Raw genomic sequence first — 15,131 nt, 5'->3', positions numbered from 1 at the left:
GTCATGTCTGGTAATACCACCAGACTTAGCAAACTGCAAGAGTAAATGCTTTTTAGTTTGTATATTCTGTGGGAGAGTAGACTATACCCATTTCCACAATGGGAAAACTAATTTTCTTAATCAGTATTTTTATCTGGTAAAAAAATAATCCTTAAAGGGATTGTTCACCCAAAAAATTTTACTCACCCTCAAGTTATTCCAAACCTGTATACATTTCTTTCTTCTGATGAACATAAAGGAAGATATTTTGAAGATTATGGGAAACTGAACAGTTCTGGTGGCACCATAGTACTTTTTTCCTACTATGGAAGTCAATGGGGCCCCAAAGCAGCCTAGTTACGAACTTTCTTCCAAATATCTTCCTTTGTGTTCAGCAGAAGAAAGAAACTCATACAGGTTTGGAATAACTTGAGGGTGAGTAAATGATGACAGAATTTTCATTTTTGGGTGAACAATCCCTTTAAAACAAGATAAATTTACTTAAGAAGCAAAGTTGCTTATAAGATATTAAGGCTTGTTTTCAGAGAATACATTTTGAATTAAGTGTTTTCTGAATCTAGTTTTTTTTTTTTAAGCATAAATCTGACAACATTTTATGAAATTTGTTTAAAACTAAAACAACAAAAAATGAATTTGTCACTATGGCAAGAAAAAATCAAGTCCCGCTATCTCTGCTTCTAAAATGGTCTATACGTTTATCTTGTGTAACAATGTTCAATATGTATTGTATCAAGATAAATTACTGGCAAAGAAAAGTACAGCTGAGAGCTTTGATTTATGGAATTCAACATGATCATCCTGAGTTTATCATAGTGATGTTACTTTGTGAGATTAAAAATAAAGTATATTTATATCTCAGGCTGTTTTGTATTAGGATTGAATAAAATAATAATAAAAAAAATAATAAATAAATAAAAAAAAAATCTTAGTAATACAATTGCAATATGATGAACTGGCAAGCTGATGTATGTTATCACACAAACAGACAGACATGTCGGTGGTAAGGATTACTGTGTCAGTTTTCAGTTACATTTCATTTGTAACAACAATCCCATTCCTTTTGAGCATTTCCAGCTTTCCGAGGCGATAACTTTGTTTAGCTCCTGAGGTATTGTGTGTTGATGTTCCTAATCAGACAACAATTAGATAACACAGCCTGTGAATGGGAATAAATCCCCCTGAGTCTTGCTGGAAGTCAGGGATGCTTTACTTTCATAAACACCTCAAAACATTGCATTCTTTTTAACCTAAAAGCTAGACTGCAATTTCATTTTCTCTCTTTACCTCCATCTCCTTCCCTCTTGCCTTTCCTCCTCAGTCCAGCGAAAGTCTGCCAAATGCATCTATCATTATCCACAGTATTCATACTCACGCAAGAAAGGGCAAGACAAAAATGATTTAATGCTGGTCAGATTTCAGAAAAAAATAAAATAAAATAATATGTATTCATTTCATAAAGTGCCTTACGAATAATACAAGTAGACCCAATGGAGAATGGGTAGTACAATATTAGACCAGTCATTTTGTGAGGAAGGTTTGTCAGGTACTTCCAGTAGTGGTGTCTTCAGATGTTCTTCTGAGTATTGCAATGGGTCCCAGTGTTCTGGTGAAGGTTGAGAGTTTATTTTATCACCAAGGAACGAAAAGTGACCTTGTAAACACGCTGGACACCATTCATTCGCCTGCGACAGGGAATAGGAGAGAACGTAAATCTGATTGGAAGCGTCTAGGTGCTGAATGCTAGTGGTAGTGCCTTAAATTTGATGTTGGCAGTGTGACGTGGCTCCTCTTTCACTCTCGTTCGAGGAAATGTGATTTAAACTGAAGGCTTAATCATTGATGGGGAGCTTCCTGTGACCCTACATCCTTTCTCTCTCAACGTCCTAATAAATACACCCTAACCCAGCAGTCTTTCGAGCTTGGGTATATAATGTGTGGACCGCACACACTTACAGGCTATCATCTTGCTCTCTGGCTCAGACCCATATCTTTTATATGGCTGCAGTCCACTTTGCTGCTATTATACTGCTCTTCATGGTAACATTATCACTTAAGATAAGGGGTTCAATAAACTGCACTCTCTTTTAGGGGGCACTCTGCTCTTAATCCAATCTCTGAATGTTAGCACCTTTATCACTGGCCGTACTGTAGACCCTCACCTCACCTCCAGCCCCCATTTCCAATAAGAGACAGACTAAGTCGGCCATCAGCCAACAACGGGCCGTTTTTGCTGTGTATCAGAACCCGTCTGTTGTTTTCATGAGTGAATTATGTTGTGACTAGTATTTTGAACTGTTGTGTAATGACGTAATGTGTGTGTGGAGAACGGAAGTGATGAGTAAACAAGATGGATGAAGTTTGACTAACTCCTGACAGACACCACACCGTCTGTGTTTTTTTGGCTGATTTAATATTTTGAATCGTCATCGGGCAGTCGGTGAGACAGATCACTCTAATTGGCTCTTTAGCTTAGCGAATCAGTGCACGAGAAGAATAGCGAAAGTGACGAAAGCGAACGAATGACAAAGTCAAGAGTGCACACAGAGAAGGCTGTTCTAATTTTACATATTCATCTTACCCGAGCAAATATTTTCTTAATCTGGAATGTAGAAAGTGAGGACCAACTGATCCGTATTATTCATATTCAAAATGGTAATCAAGAACTGATTTGTTTACGGTTTGTATATTTGCAGTCCTAGTTTTGGTTTCCTTTTTAAAATGAGGAATATAGACTAATGCTGATATAGGCAGTTACTTAAAGGATTAGTTCACTTCAGAATTAAAATTTCCTGATAATTTACTCACCCCCATGTCATCCAAAGGCATCTTTACACAGAAAAAGCGGCACAGAAACCAACTCTGTAGCGGCATAAAATCACAAAAATGTGCATTTACACAGAATGTTTAATGCTTCCCTGAAGCGGCATAAATGCATTTACACAGAAATTAAAATAGCCGGAAACAATGCTTTGAACATTACTATTTTAAAACTACAGTTTTAACAAAATGAATTTAAAAATAATCAAATAATGAACAATGAAATAAAACTCGAAATAAAAAATTTATTACTATAGCTATCTCATGCTTTGATGTTTGTCATAATTCTGTGGTACTGATAGTTATCTTCTATTTCTTAATAAAATTGTTACGTTTGGATCAAGTGCTACAAAAAAAAAAAAAAAAAAATGATGAATCTTTACACCGGGTACATCACCGCAAAAGAGGGCGAATTTTTTTTTTTTTTTTCAAAGAGCCATAAAGTCACTGGCAAATGAACATTGATGCTAGCGTTAGCATTTCAGGCAGAATAGCAGATGTCACCAGACCGTCGTGTGTGGGTGAAAATATCATCCTCAAAGAGAGGATTTTTGGAATATAACATAACAATACACAATTACAGTGATGCTGATTGTGTTAAGCATTTACCGTATCTGAGAGAAATGTAGCAGCGCCGTGATCTGCCCCTTCAAAGGAAGATTATAAACGGAGACTTCACGGTGTGAGTACAGGACACTTTTACTTCACTGTCTCTTGTTGGTATACATGTTTTTAATTTGCCTAAAACAATATGGAGCGAGGTCTATATTTTGTCTCCCGCTTTTGATTCTCGCGCCGCCTGAGCTGACGTGCTTTTGGTTGTCATGACAATGACGTAGTTTAGTGCGGCAAAAGCTCGCGTTCATTTACACTGAACCAAAACAGTATCTGAATCGCCTTTGATACTAGGGGCTGAGGTGGGTCAGACCCGGTGTATTTTAGGTCTGCTTTTATAAGGCATTGCGTCTTTACACAGAATTTTGAGCAGGTACAGACCCGGCTTAACTCGGCTGTCTAAAGATGCCTCAAGATGTTTATGTCTTTCTTTCTTCAGTCGAAAAGAAATTAAGGTTTTTGAGGAAAACATTCCAGGATTTTTCTCCATATAGTGGATTTCAACGGCTACCAACGGGTTGAAGGTCCAAATTACAGTATCAGTGCAGCTTCAAAGGGCTCTACACGATCCCAAACGAGGACTAAGGGTCTTAACTAGTGAAATGATTGGTCAATTTCTAAAAAAAAAAAAGAATAATATATTTTTTTAACCACAAATGCTCATCTTGCACTGCTCTGTGATGTGCCACGCATTACGTAATCACGTTGGAAAGGTCACACGTGACGTAGGTGGAAGTACCATGGTAGGGTGAAAAATTTTCTCCTCCAACTTCAAAATCGTCCGACATCATTGTTTTACCTTTTTTTGTAAAGGACATTTGACTTAGTCTTTGCATGTTCGCTTTGTAAACACTTGCTTGGTACTTCCGCCTACGTCAAACTGACCTTTCTAATGTGATTACGCAATGCGTAGCACATTGCAAAGCAGTGCAAGATGAGCATTTGTGGTTAAAAAGTATAATTTTTAATTTTCTTTTTAGAAAATGACCAATCATTTCACTAGAAAAGACCCTTATTCCTCGTCTGGGATCGTGTAGAGCTCTTTGAAGCTGCACTGAAACTGCAGTTTGGACCTTCAACCCGTTGAACCCCAGTGAAGTCCACTATATAGAGAAAAATCCTGGAATGTTTTCCTCAAAAACCTTAATTTCTTTTCGACTGAAGAAAGAAAAACATAAACATCTTGGATGACATGGGGTTGAGTAAATTATCAGGAAATTTTAATTCTGTAGTGAATTCACTAATTGGTTGTAGTCTGTGGTGTTTTCAAGCTCAACTTTTTGGCCTAGATGCAGGCGACAATTTGCTGCTAGTTCTTTGATGTCGGCTTGAAGTGTCAAGGCCTTTAACCCCTTTCTGTTCAGCCAAGCTCCAAAAGAGCCATTGAGGAGTTGATTAAATCCATTCTAAGTGGCAATTCCTACATGGAGAGGTAGGTGTCTTTCATGGGCGGGCAAGGGCAGGGCCATGGGGAGCTGGGTCGTGGCCAAGTGGTGGCAGACCACGCTAGTGCCTCCTGGCCGACTCTCTGATTCGCACCAATGTCCTCGGGAGACCGAGCCGAGACCACTGTCAACTGGCCCGGGAGGCTGGCCAGATTGAAACCCCTGCCAGCACGTTTGAAAGGATAGCAAATCATTTAGCCACCCTGATGGCACATTAGCATTTTTTCATGCAACATACTGGCATGGAATAACTGCACACTATTAAACTCCCTTTGAAGTCGAAACTCGCAGGACACCACTGTAAATACGTATAAATAAATAGGAGAGCGATCTGAAAGGAGCTCAACAGGAACCAAATCATAATGCACAAAAAAAAGCTTTGGCTAATTACAGCGTGGCTAACATTGTTTGCACTCTCTCAGAGAGAAGCACTCTGACACTCAAAGCACAAAGCCGAATCTGAGGTGAAATTTTATCAGCACAACAATGCTGAGAACACAGAGGCTGAAAGCTGGGAAATAAAAGAATGAAGGACACGTAGGTGTTTGGAGAGTCAAGTCCCTCGCTCGCTGTATTCAGTGCAGAAAAAAAAAAAAAAAAAAAAAAAAATCTATTTTGCTCTATGGGAGGAATCAATAACCAGATAGTTCAATAGATCATTTATCCACTTTGTGAGTTAAAATTAAACCATATTCTGTACATTTTATAGGATGTTTAAGGTGAATACGTGTTTTCACATACAAGGCTGAATGTCTTCAGTGAGATGGGCATGCTGATGGCAGATTACTTACTGATTTATGTTGTAAACTGAAGAAGAATAAATGTCATGGCCTCTGATTTAGAAGCTCAGGTCTAAGTGTCAGTTTGCAACTATCATGTAAACATTTTCAATGGACCCTTTTCATAGAGGAGATGACAAGTTGTTAGCATCTTAAATAGTTTTTTTTTTTTCTTTTTTCTTTTTTTTTTTTTTATGTAATGCACATTTATAACACTATACTTTGTAATTAATTTGGTTGACTAAATGTATTTTAACCTTGATCAACAACATGAGAATTCATTTGATGGTTGCACTGAAGTGTTTGAGCTGACTGGATTCACTCCACAGCTCCCTCTGTAGGTTGTAACCATAATGCAGTCAGGCTAGCAGAACATTTGCTTCTATTTTAGGGATTCACATCATGCTCCAAACAGAACGATTCCTCTGACACAAGCATCAAACATTCCTCCATTTCCATTGACCAACATTCTAATTAGCCTGCCAGAAATATAAAATATCATCCATATAGACAAATGCAAAGTGAGGAAATAGTCAGAAAGAAGGAGAGAGAGTATGAAAAAAAAGAGGCATCGTTGCTGTCTCTGCTGCTGTCTGTGTTGTAATCCCTCCTTTAGCACGCTAATTAGCAGCATTAGCATGGCTGAGAGCTGAAAACTTGTTTGAGTTCTGCTTGGAGGAACTAGACGAATGATAGCAGCTATTAGTATTCCTGCAAACAGACCCAAAAAGTGACGAAAGCTTTCAGAAACTTGCTTTAACTTTTAAAGTTTGCACTGCACATTTTTACTTTTAATGCTGTTTTGTGAATAGAACATTTGTCTGGAACAGATCAAGGAACACTATGAGTGACTAAACCAAAGTACATTGTCCATAAATAATCTACACTGATAGCATGCCACGTCGGTCACATGCATGATAGCTGATTCTGACTAGCATCTCCTACTATTGTACATGTTTTTGCAGTATGACAGTGCTTTTTGGTAAGCATAATATCAGGTACACACCTTACGTTCAACTCCCTTGTCTTTCTATGATTCCCAGAGTACAAGTTTAAAGACTGATTAGCATTTATATTGCCATGCTAGGGCTCACTACTGTAATTGGTGTTGCACGGCAACCCGCCACCGCTATCACTGCACAAAATTTACTTGCATATATATATATATATATATATATATATACACACAAAATAAGCTGGCACATTTTACTGTCCATGTAACACACTGAAGTGAAACCGCCAGACTGACAGAGTTGGAGAGTGAGGGAGACAAAGACTGAGTCCGTCAGGTTTATTCAGGTGTAATATTGCGCCGTCCCAGAAACTTCCAGCAAAGTGATCGCAAGCCATTGTCAAATTGGCAGCCCAATTCCTCCAGTGCCTTGCATACTGCCACACTACATACATCTGTGAGCCTCTACACCGACACAACAATCCTGTCAGCCATTTACAGTTTTATTTACCACCAAGCCAGCACAGGATACACTATAGAAGATATGGAGAGGAAAAACCAGGGATTATTATAAAAAAAAGAAAACCTCTGTTTGCCCTTTCCAACCAAAGAGGTCTGTACAACAGACAAAAAGCTTGATCCGTTAGCATTCCCGTTCATCTCAAAAGTAGTTGCTTGGGTAGTCATGCTAACCAGCCATCAAAGTACCACAAGTATGTGATTATTATTTTAACTTTAATGTGGTGTTTGATTTAAAGCTAATATATTTTAAATGTAATATATTGCATTTTCACCATTACAAATATCAATAACAAATACATGGCATACAAAGTTCAATAGAAATGACATTAAAGTATATTTTAGTATACCATAAATGCTTGCCAGTAAATTTGGTAGCACACTTTAACCATATTTCAAAGACAATATAAGTAATTGTGAAATTACCCACTGACCCAACATCAAGTTTAGTTTACCTCTCAAAATAATGATATACAATGTGACATTTGAATATATATATATATATATATATATATATATATATATATAGCCAGCTAAAACAGGAACAACATCTCTCCTGCTGTTGATTCCATGTATTAGGTCGCAATTTAGACGGCATTAATCTCAGCCATAATCTGTATCAAAATCCTTGTGGTGTTCCTGGGAGGCTGACCCTCCATTCCCTTCTGAAGTTCTCTCTGCCTAACTCAGGTTCATGGAAAGAGACGTTTCCCTCCCTTTTTGCCCCTCCGGCTCTCTGCCCATCCTTACGGAATAAACAGAATGAGCTGAGTGGAAGCTCTGCAGGTGACCTCATGATCGCCGCAGCATCTGGTTGAATTACTTAACATCACGCTCAGCAGACATGTAATCCCACATAATGCCCATTTCTCAAAAAGTGCACCAATTTGGATAAATCCAGCAATTCAGCTCTATGGCCCTGAGATTTCCGCAGGGATGGCTTCATAAGCACGGAGGGCACAGGGTGGGCACAGGTCAGGGTTGTGGGAGAGGATGAGAGAGATGAAGGGTGGGGGGTGGCGGGATTGGTTTCTGCTACTGTGGTTAAGAGCACTGATTTCATTGGTGCAGCTTAATAAAGTCCAGCAAACACATTTTGTTTATGCACAGAGCTTGTCAGCAAAGCTGCTCTCGCTGGATTTTAGGAATCAAGGCCAAATTAACGGCCATCTTCTCTTGACCTGAATCTGAGGAGGTACAAACAACCCAACTGAAGAGAGAAAAATCTCTCTCGATTTCCAATGAATTCTGTTTTAAACAGAAAAAAAAGAGAGGGAAACAGCAAACATTCTACAGCAGATCATATTTTGGATTTTGAACAAAGTCTCAGGTCTCCCACTCTTTTTTGACCAATGAATTTTTGTTACTTTTCCATTACATTTCTGGTTGATCATAATTATTACATAATAAATAAATAAATAAAAATCTCTAAAAAAAAAAATCTGGGTTAAAAACAACCCAAGTTGGGTTGAAAATGGACAAACCCAGCGATCAGTTGGGTTAAATGTTTGCCCAACCTGCCAGGTAGTTTTATTTAACTCAACTATTGTTTAAAAAAATTACTGTATTGCTTGCTTAATATGAACCCAAAATATGTTGGAAATTTACATGTATTAATATGTATAAATTAACATTTATTAATAAGTTTAATGAATAATAATTAAGCAATAAACAGTTATTACATTGCTTATCAATAAATGTTCACCTTTTGATTATTATTGTTACCTCTAGTAATTATGTGTATTTTTTATTTATTTATTTTTTTTATTTTAATTTCTAACCTATTTTAGGTTCATTTTAAGCCAGCCATATAGTCATTTTTAAACAATAGTTGGGTTAAATAAAACTGCCCGACATGTTGGGCAAATATTTAACCCAACCATTGGGTTAAAACAACCCAATCACTGGGTTTGTCCATTTTCAACCCAACTTGGGTTGTTTTTAACCCAGCATTTTTTAAAGCATGTACTATAATTTTATATACAATTATTATATTCACTAAAGACTTTAAGTCTGGAAAAGGGGACCAAGAATATATGAAATATAAAATGTGCTCTATCTCTATTTTCATCAGAAATACTATTACTTTTAGAAAATAACCTCCCTCTCTCTGAGAAATGCAGTTGTCAGTGTTCACTTGAGAGTGGGAGTAGACTAATACGGGCAGGGACGGTATTAGCGGGGTCACAGCCTTATGGACCACATTAAAGGGGTCAGACCTCACACCGGGCACAGACGAAATAACAGTAGGTGGTCACAGCTCAGCGACTCACATATGTATCCGTACACAGAGCTGTTGTCAGCTCTTTTGCTTTGGTTGTCGATAAAGAATGACAGCAAGAAGGACAGAAGAATACTGATACGTGTTTACTGTCCGTGATGACTATGCATTTATGTCATTTGAAAACCATCGCTGGCATACAAAACGGCTTAATCCAAGGATAAAGAATGGCCCGGCCTAAGAAGAAATCAGAATGTCATGCAGAAATATGAAATTAATTAACCCTGAAATATGACTGAGATGTAAAAATCCATTACATTTGATCGGATTTGGTCCATGTCCATGTTGAAAAAGGATTTGTGATGTTACAAAGAATGATTTGCTAAGTCTGACCAGGGAAAAAAAATGTTCCACATTCTAAAATGAAACACACTGAGATGTTTGAGATGTTAAGGCAGCCGAGATTTGGCCTGAAAACAGCCAAAAGTGACATTTTAATTACCAGCCTGGTGAGGTGCGGCTTAGTGAATGAGAGAGAGAGAGAGACAGCGGACACACTAAGACCTGCTTTCTAGGGTTAAGACACAGCTTACGCCCTTGGCAGCATGAGGACTTAACACCAGACGCTCCTGAAGAGCATTTGCCTCATCTATCAGAACAAGACGGCAGCGGTTAGGAGAGGATGACGGGGGGAGGGAGAGAGTGATGGAGGACAAGAGGAATATGGATAGACATAGACGGTCTTCAGATCTATGTCACACTGCCCCCAGTGGACTTGAGCATGAGAGGGGAAGAGGAAAGCTGAACAATGTGTAATGAGACACTCTATAATGTTGAGTCCTACAACAGAGTATTGGATAGGAGAGACAAGCGTATATTAAAAGAGCTTTTTTATGATGTTTTGCTGAAATGCCATTAAAAAACACTGATTTCCCTTCTGACACAGGCAGTGACAGGATACAGTTATTGAGAAAAGCACTGGATGGAATAAAAGTGGACAGATGCAAGAAAATTACAGAGTGTGTGTGTGTGTGTGTGTGTGTATATATATATATATATATATATATATATATATATATATACTTCCTTATATGAAGACTTGTTTAAAGAAAATATATCTAGAATTAAGTTTAATTAGTTTTCGTAAACCCACTGGAAATGAATAAGCCCTGATTTCCCTTCTGACAAAGCGAGTGACAGGAAACAGGTATTGATAAAGCAACATTTTCATCTGAGGAACGGATGGAACAAAAGTGGACAGATGCAAGAAATTCTATATTTTTGTCTTGTTTTCCAGTTAAAATATCCACTTAAAAGACCCTCACTGTAAAAAAAAAAAAAAAAAAAAGAAAAAAAAGGAAACCAGGTAACTAACTTTTTTAAGTTAAACCAACAATTCTTTTTTACAATGTTTGAACAATTTAAATTGATGCAGATGGCATAATTTCATAAGATAATAAGACATTCTTTCAGAAAATATATCCAGAATTATGTTTAGATACCACTGGCAATTATTTTTCTCTTGTTTTAAGCATAAATCTAATAACATTTAATGAGGTTTATGATTAAAACAAGTAACGAATGCCAGTGGGGTGAGATAAATAAACCTGAGTCAAGATATATTCTCTCCTAAAGCAAGTCTTATCATCTCAAGCAGTTTTGATTTTCAAGTAATTTTTATGTTGTTCTAAGGATTTTTGCATATTTTTAATGAGAAATGAGACAAAAATACTGATTAAGAAAAGGATCTGTGGTGAAAAAAAAAAAAAAAACTGATTTCCCTTCTGACACAGGCAGTAACAGAAAAGAGATATAGCGAGAAGCAACATTTTCATCCGAGGGATGTATGAGAAAGGAGAAATGGAACAAAAGTGGACAGATAGAGAAGCTAGAGAAAGTGCTACCTCTCAGAAAATGAACAAACTATGACTTAGAGAGAGAAAAAGGGGAGAAAATGTCCAAAAAAAGACAGAAAGAGAGAGACAAGCTCTTGGACAGAAGGTTTGCCTGTGGTGCGACAGCTTTCTGTGCTGCACAAGGGTGAGCTTCTGCTCGACTGTGTGCCATCAGTTAGGGCTTGTCACCAGGTGTGAATGTGTGTGTGTGTGTGTGTGTGTGTGTGCACGAGTGAGGGAGGGAAAGTGCCCTACATATACCCTCAACTCTTGACAAAAACTCAATACAGTCTTTCTAAGCTCCCAGCGCAGCTATTGGACTTTTTTGTCAACCTCTCTCTCTCACACACACACATACGCTTCTCCTCATCCTTCTTTTTCTCCCCTAAATAAAAGACTTGTTTTTCTCCAGGACTTTTTCTTATATATTTATTTCGGCTGACACTGGTTGGCTCCATAAACAGCAATAATGTGTAAAACACAATCTAGCTTTGGGGAACCTGCCATCCCCAGGGGCAGAGCCGGGCGACAGGAACGCCTGTTGTTATCTCGTGTTTACCTGCCTGTTCTGCTTTTATTTTTCATAAGCACAATACCTAGCTCAGCTCAACTGCACAGCAAAGCAAAACAAGGCGACTTTGCCTGGTGCGTGATGCTTTATGTGCGCTGAGAGCTTTAAAGAGTTAGACGGGAAGGAGATCAGACAGACTGTCTGACTGCATTTCTATTGGCGGCAACTGTGTATTGTTAGCATGTGGCATGAAGATATCCATAATTATGCTCTTTATAATGATGATTTCAAAGGCTAATAAGCTTCTTTTTCATAAATTCATAATATTTTTTTTTCAATGTATCATAATAAACTAACATAAGTTTGATGCTTGGACAGTTTGTTATGCCAACTTTCTGACAAGAATAGCTAAATGAGGATCTTCAGTGTTTTTGTGAAAGATGATGAGCACAAGTGTTCCCCCATCGTCTAAAACCATCCACAATGGGAAAAAAAAGCCTATCTGCTGGACACACAGCTAACACAGCTATAAAACTAGATCATAAAGCTGACAGCCTCCCGAGGCATGATCTACTAAACAAGAAACGGAGAGCCCCATACTTTACTCCCACTGTCATCCTCAAAGTAGTTCCACACTCTCCCCCCGAGAGCATTCGTGTGAGTTTTCATGTGTGAAGTTATATATTAACACTGTGGGTTATGTGAACATGCTGTTCTTGCCATCAGATCATGAGTGAGGGGTACAGTGTTTGCAACAATTTAATGAGAGTCGGCGTGAGGAAACAAGTTGAGTGATAAACAGGTCATTAAGTTTGCTCTGCCAACTCTGCTCGGCTTTGATTTGCGTACGCCGTGTGATAACCGTGAAGGGGGAAAAAAGAGACTTTGAGGGAGAGAGAGACAGCTTAGGAAATGCAGAAGCAATTCTCTCGTCGTACTTAAAAAGAACTGAAACTCTGTAACCTAAGATGATTCAATTAAAGACTCTGTGTTTTGTAAACCCAAACAAACTCTTTGTGATGCAGTCAGTGCTGGTGGTTTCCAGCACAAGGGGCTTCAAATAAAGTCCTGCGGCTTTCAGATTTATTTGAACTTCCTTTTCTGGGTCACCGGTCGCTGCAGAGGAAGACAATCAACTCAATCTATTTAGCGCTGACGAGTCACTGCCTCCCCTTTCAGCTGCTCGCGGAGGGAGCGTACGAGCGAGCCGGCAACCCCTCTTAGGGGTCTCCGCGGCAGTCTCCGATTCATTCCAATTGTTTTTCAAAGACAACCACCTGGCGGCAAGCAGCGGAAACATCCGTCAGCCGACGCTAAGCCCGACTGTTTACAGACTCTAAGAATAACCACGCGAGTGACAAGTGCGTTGTGTTTGCTTGCTGGTGCGTGAGTTGAACATCCTTTGACGTGCCTTCGGTCAATAGCCTGACCTCACAAGCAAGCAAGATCTTGGTGTTCAATGAAACTTGTATGACAGACAAACAAGATGCCATGCAACTACTTCAAACTGTTTGACACAAACTCAGGGTTTCACAGCCGAAACCTCAGAGCTCAAGACTCCAGTTCAACTCCCAGAGATTTCCTTTCTCGCACACTGACACAGGACACAACACAGCGGAGACGAGGATACCAGGCAGCTTACCGTGACCTGTCAGCCACAAGATCAGAAAGACCTCCGGGATCATCTCGGCACTTTGCAGGGGTGGTGACCTCTTGGGCACCAAGGAGAAGTCAGGCTGGGAAAGTTCACGCACACACCGGCGTACGACTCTTCTGGCTGGCTGCTATTGTCAGTACCCCGATGTGCTCTCTTAATAAAGAGAGGCTCTCTGTCAATCTCTTTCTTCTAGTGTTCCCTTGTTCGCTCTCTTTCTCAGTGTGCTGTGATAACACTCTGCTGTGTTGTCCTACGGTAACTGAAGTGACTCTGTTCTGATGAAGCGTGTGCAGGCGCTCTCATAAACTCAGAGTACTCATGCTCTCTCTCTCTCTATCGCTCTCACACACTGCTCTTCCATTCTCCAGCTCACAGAGTCAGTCTGCCTCTCTCTCTTTCTCACTCCTCCCACCCCTCCCTCCTCTTCTCTCACTCTTTCTCTCAGTGGAGGAGCAGGGGAAGGCGGGGGCCGGCTGCTCACAAGGCCCGCCCACCTGATCAAGCGTAGCAGCGCTGTTGAAACAAGAGGCTGGGAATCAGAGCTAACCTTTGGGAACTGGGACAGAAATAAAGAAAGAAAGAAAGAAAGAAAGAAAGAAAGAAAGAAAGAAAGAAAGCTTGTTTCCGCCACTAAATAAAAAAAATATAAAATTAATAATTGCGACTTTTTATCTCACGGTTTTGACTTTTTTTTTCTCTCGCAATTGCGTGTTTGAATCTCACAATATATCGCGGAGCAAAGAGGACACTGAACACGTCGACAGATAAGACAGAGTAGGTCACTTTTGATATGAAAGAAGTCTTAAATGTCAAATTTTGTAATTTTTTAAGAAATTTAAACAATAATACCGTTTTTGTGGATCTTAATGTGTCGTGACAGATCGCTGTAGCGCCTGGGTTCAAGCCACTCGTGAACCGATCATCTCTTCCTACTAGTTAATTTATAGTATCAAATAAACATGAATGAACATCAGAAGCAATGTTGTTTCAACCACGGAAAGACGTCAGTACACATCATTTTTCAAGTTCAAATCCACCGAAGTTAATCTACTAACTCCCCTGACTGCTTTGTCAGACAAAATGGCGGATTCGGCGTTATGATTGGTTAGATCACCTGTCAATCAAACTCCATGCGAAGGGTCAATTGTGAGTTATAAAGTCAGAATTGTGTGATATAAAGCCAGAATTGTGTGTTATAAAGTCAGAATTGCATGATATAAAGTCAGAATTGCGAGATATAAAATCAGAAATGCAAGTTATGGTCAGAAATGTGTGATATAAAGTCAGAATTGCGTGTTATAAAGTCAGAATTGCGAGATATAAAGTCACAATTGTGAGATATAAAGTCAGAATTGCATGATATAAAGTCAGAATTGTGAGATATAAAGTCAGAAATGCCAGTTATAGTCAGAAATATGTGATATAAAGTCAGAATTGCATGTTATAAAGTCAAAATTGTGCGATATAAAGTCAGGATTGTGAGATATAAAGTCAGAATTGCGAGATATAAAGTCAGAAATGCAATTTATAGTCAGAAATTCTTGAGATACAGTCAGAATTGTGTGATATAAAGTCAGAATTGTATGATATTAAGTCAGAATTGCGAGATATAAAATCAGAAATGCAAGTTATAGTCAGAAATGTGTGACATAAAGTCAGAATTGCGTGTTATAAAGTCAGAATTGCGAGATATAAAGTCACAATTGTGAGATATAAAGTC

At 38.8% G+C, this 15,131-nt stretch overlaps 1 protein-coding gene across 9 annotated transcripts in view; it reads right to left on the bottom strand.

Annotated features, from left to right (window-relative positions):
* kirrel3b (kirre like nephrin family adhesion molecule 3b) overlaps positions 1-14,173 on the bottom strand; it is a 227,340-nt gene extending 213,167 nt beyond the window's left edge. For 4 of the 9 annotated variants that reach the window (XM_051870448.1, XM_051870449.1, XM_051870452.1 and 1 more), the window contains exon 1: positions 13,397-14,173. In XM_051870448.1, coding sequence (XP_051726408.1) covers positions 13,397-13,439 — 43 coding nt within the window. In that variant the 5' untranslated portion in view covers positions 13,440-14,173. The remainder of the gene's footprint in view (positions 1-13,396) is intronic. The other 5 variants (XM_051870456.1, XM_051870455.1, XM_051870457.1 and 2 more) reach the window with 3 other exon arrangements.
* Between the last annotated feature and the right edge of the window lie 958 nt (positions 14,174-15,131).

Source organism: Ctenopharyngodon idella, chromosome 18 (assembly GCF_019924925.1).
Source record: "Ctenopharyngodon idella isolate HZGC_01 chromosome 18, HZGC01, whole genome shotgun sequence".
Classification (NCBI taxonomy): Eukaryota; Metazoa; Chordata; class Actinopteri; order Cypriniformes; family Xenocyprididae; genus Ctenopharyngodon; species Ctenopharyngodon idella.
Note: the sequence above shows the minus strand (reverse complement) of the source record. Positions and strands in the feature narration are given on the sequence as shown.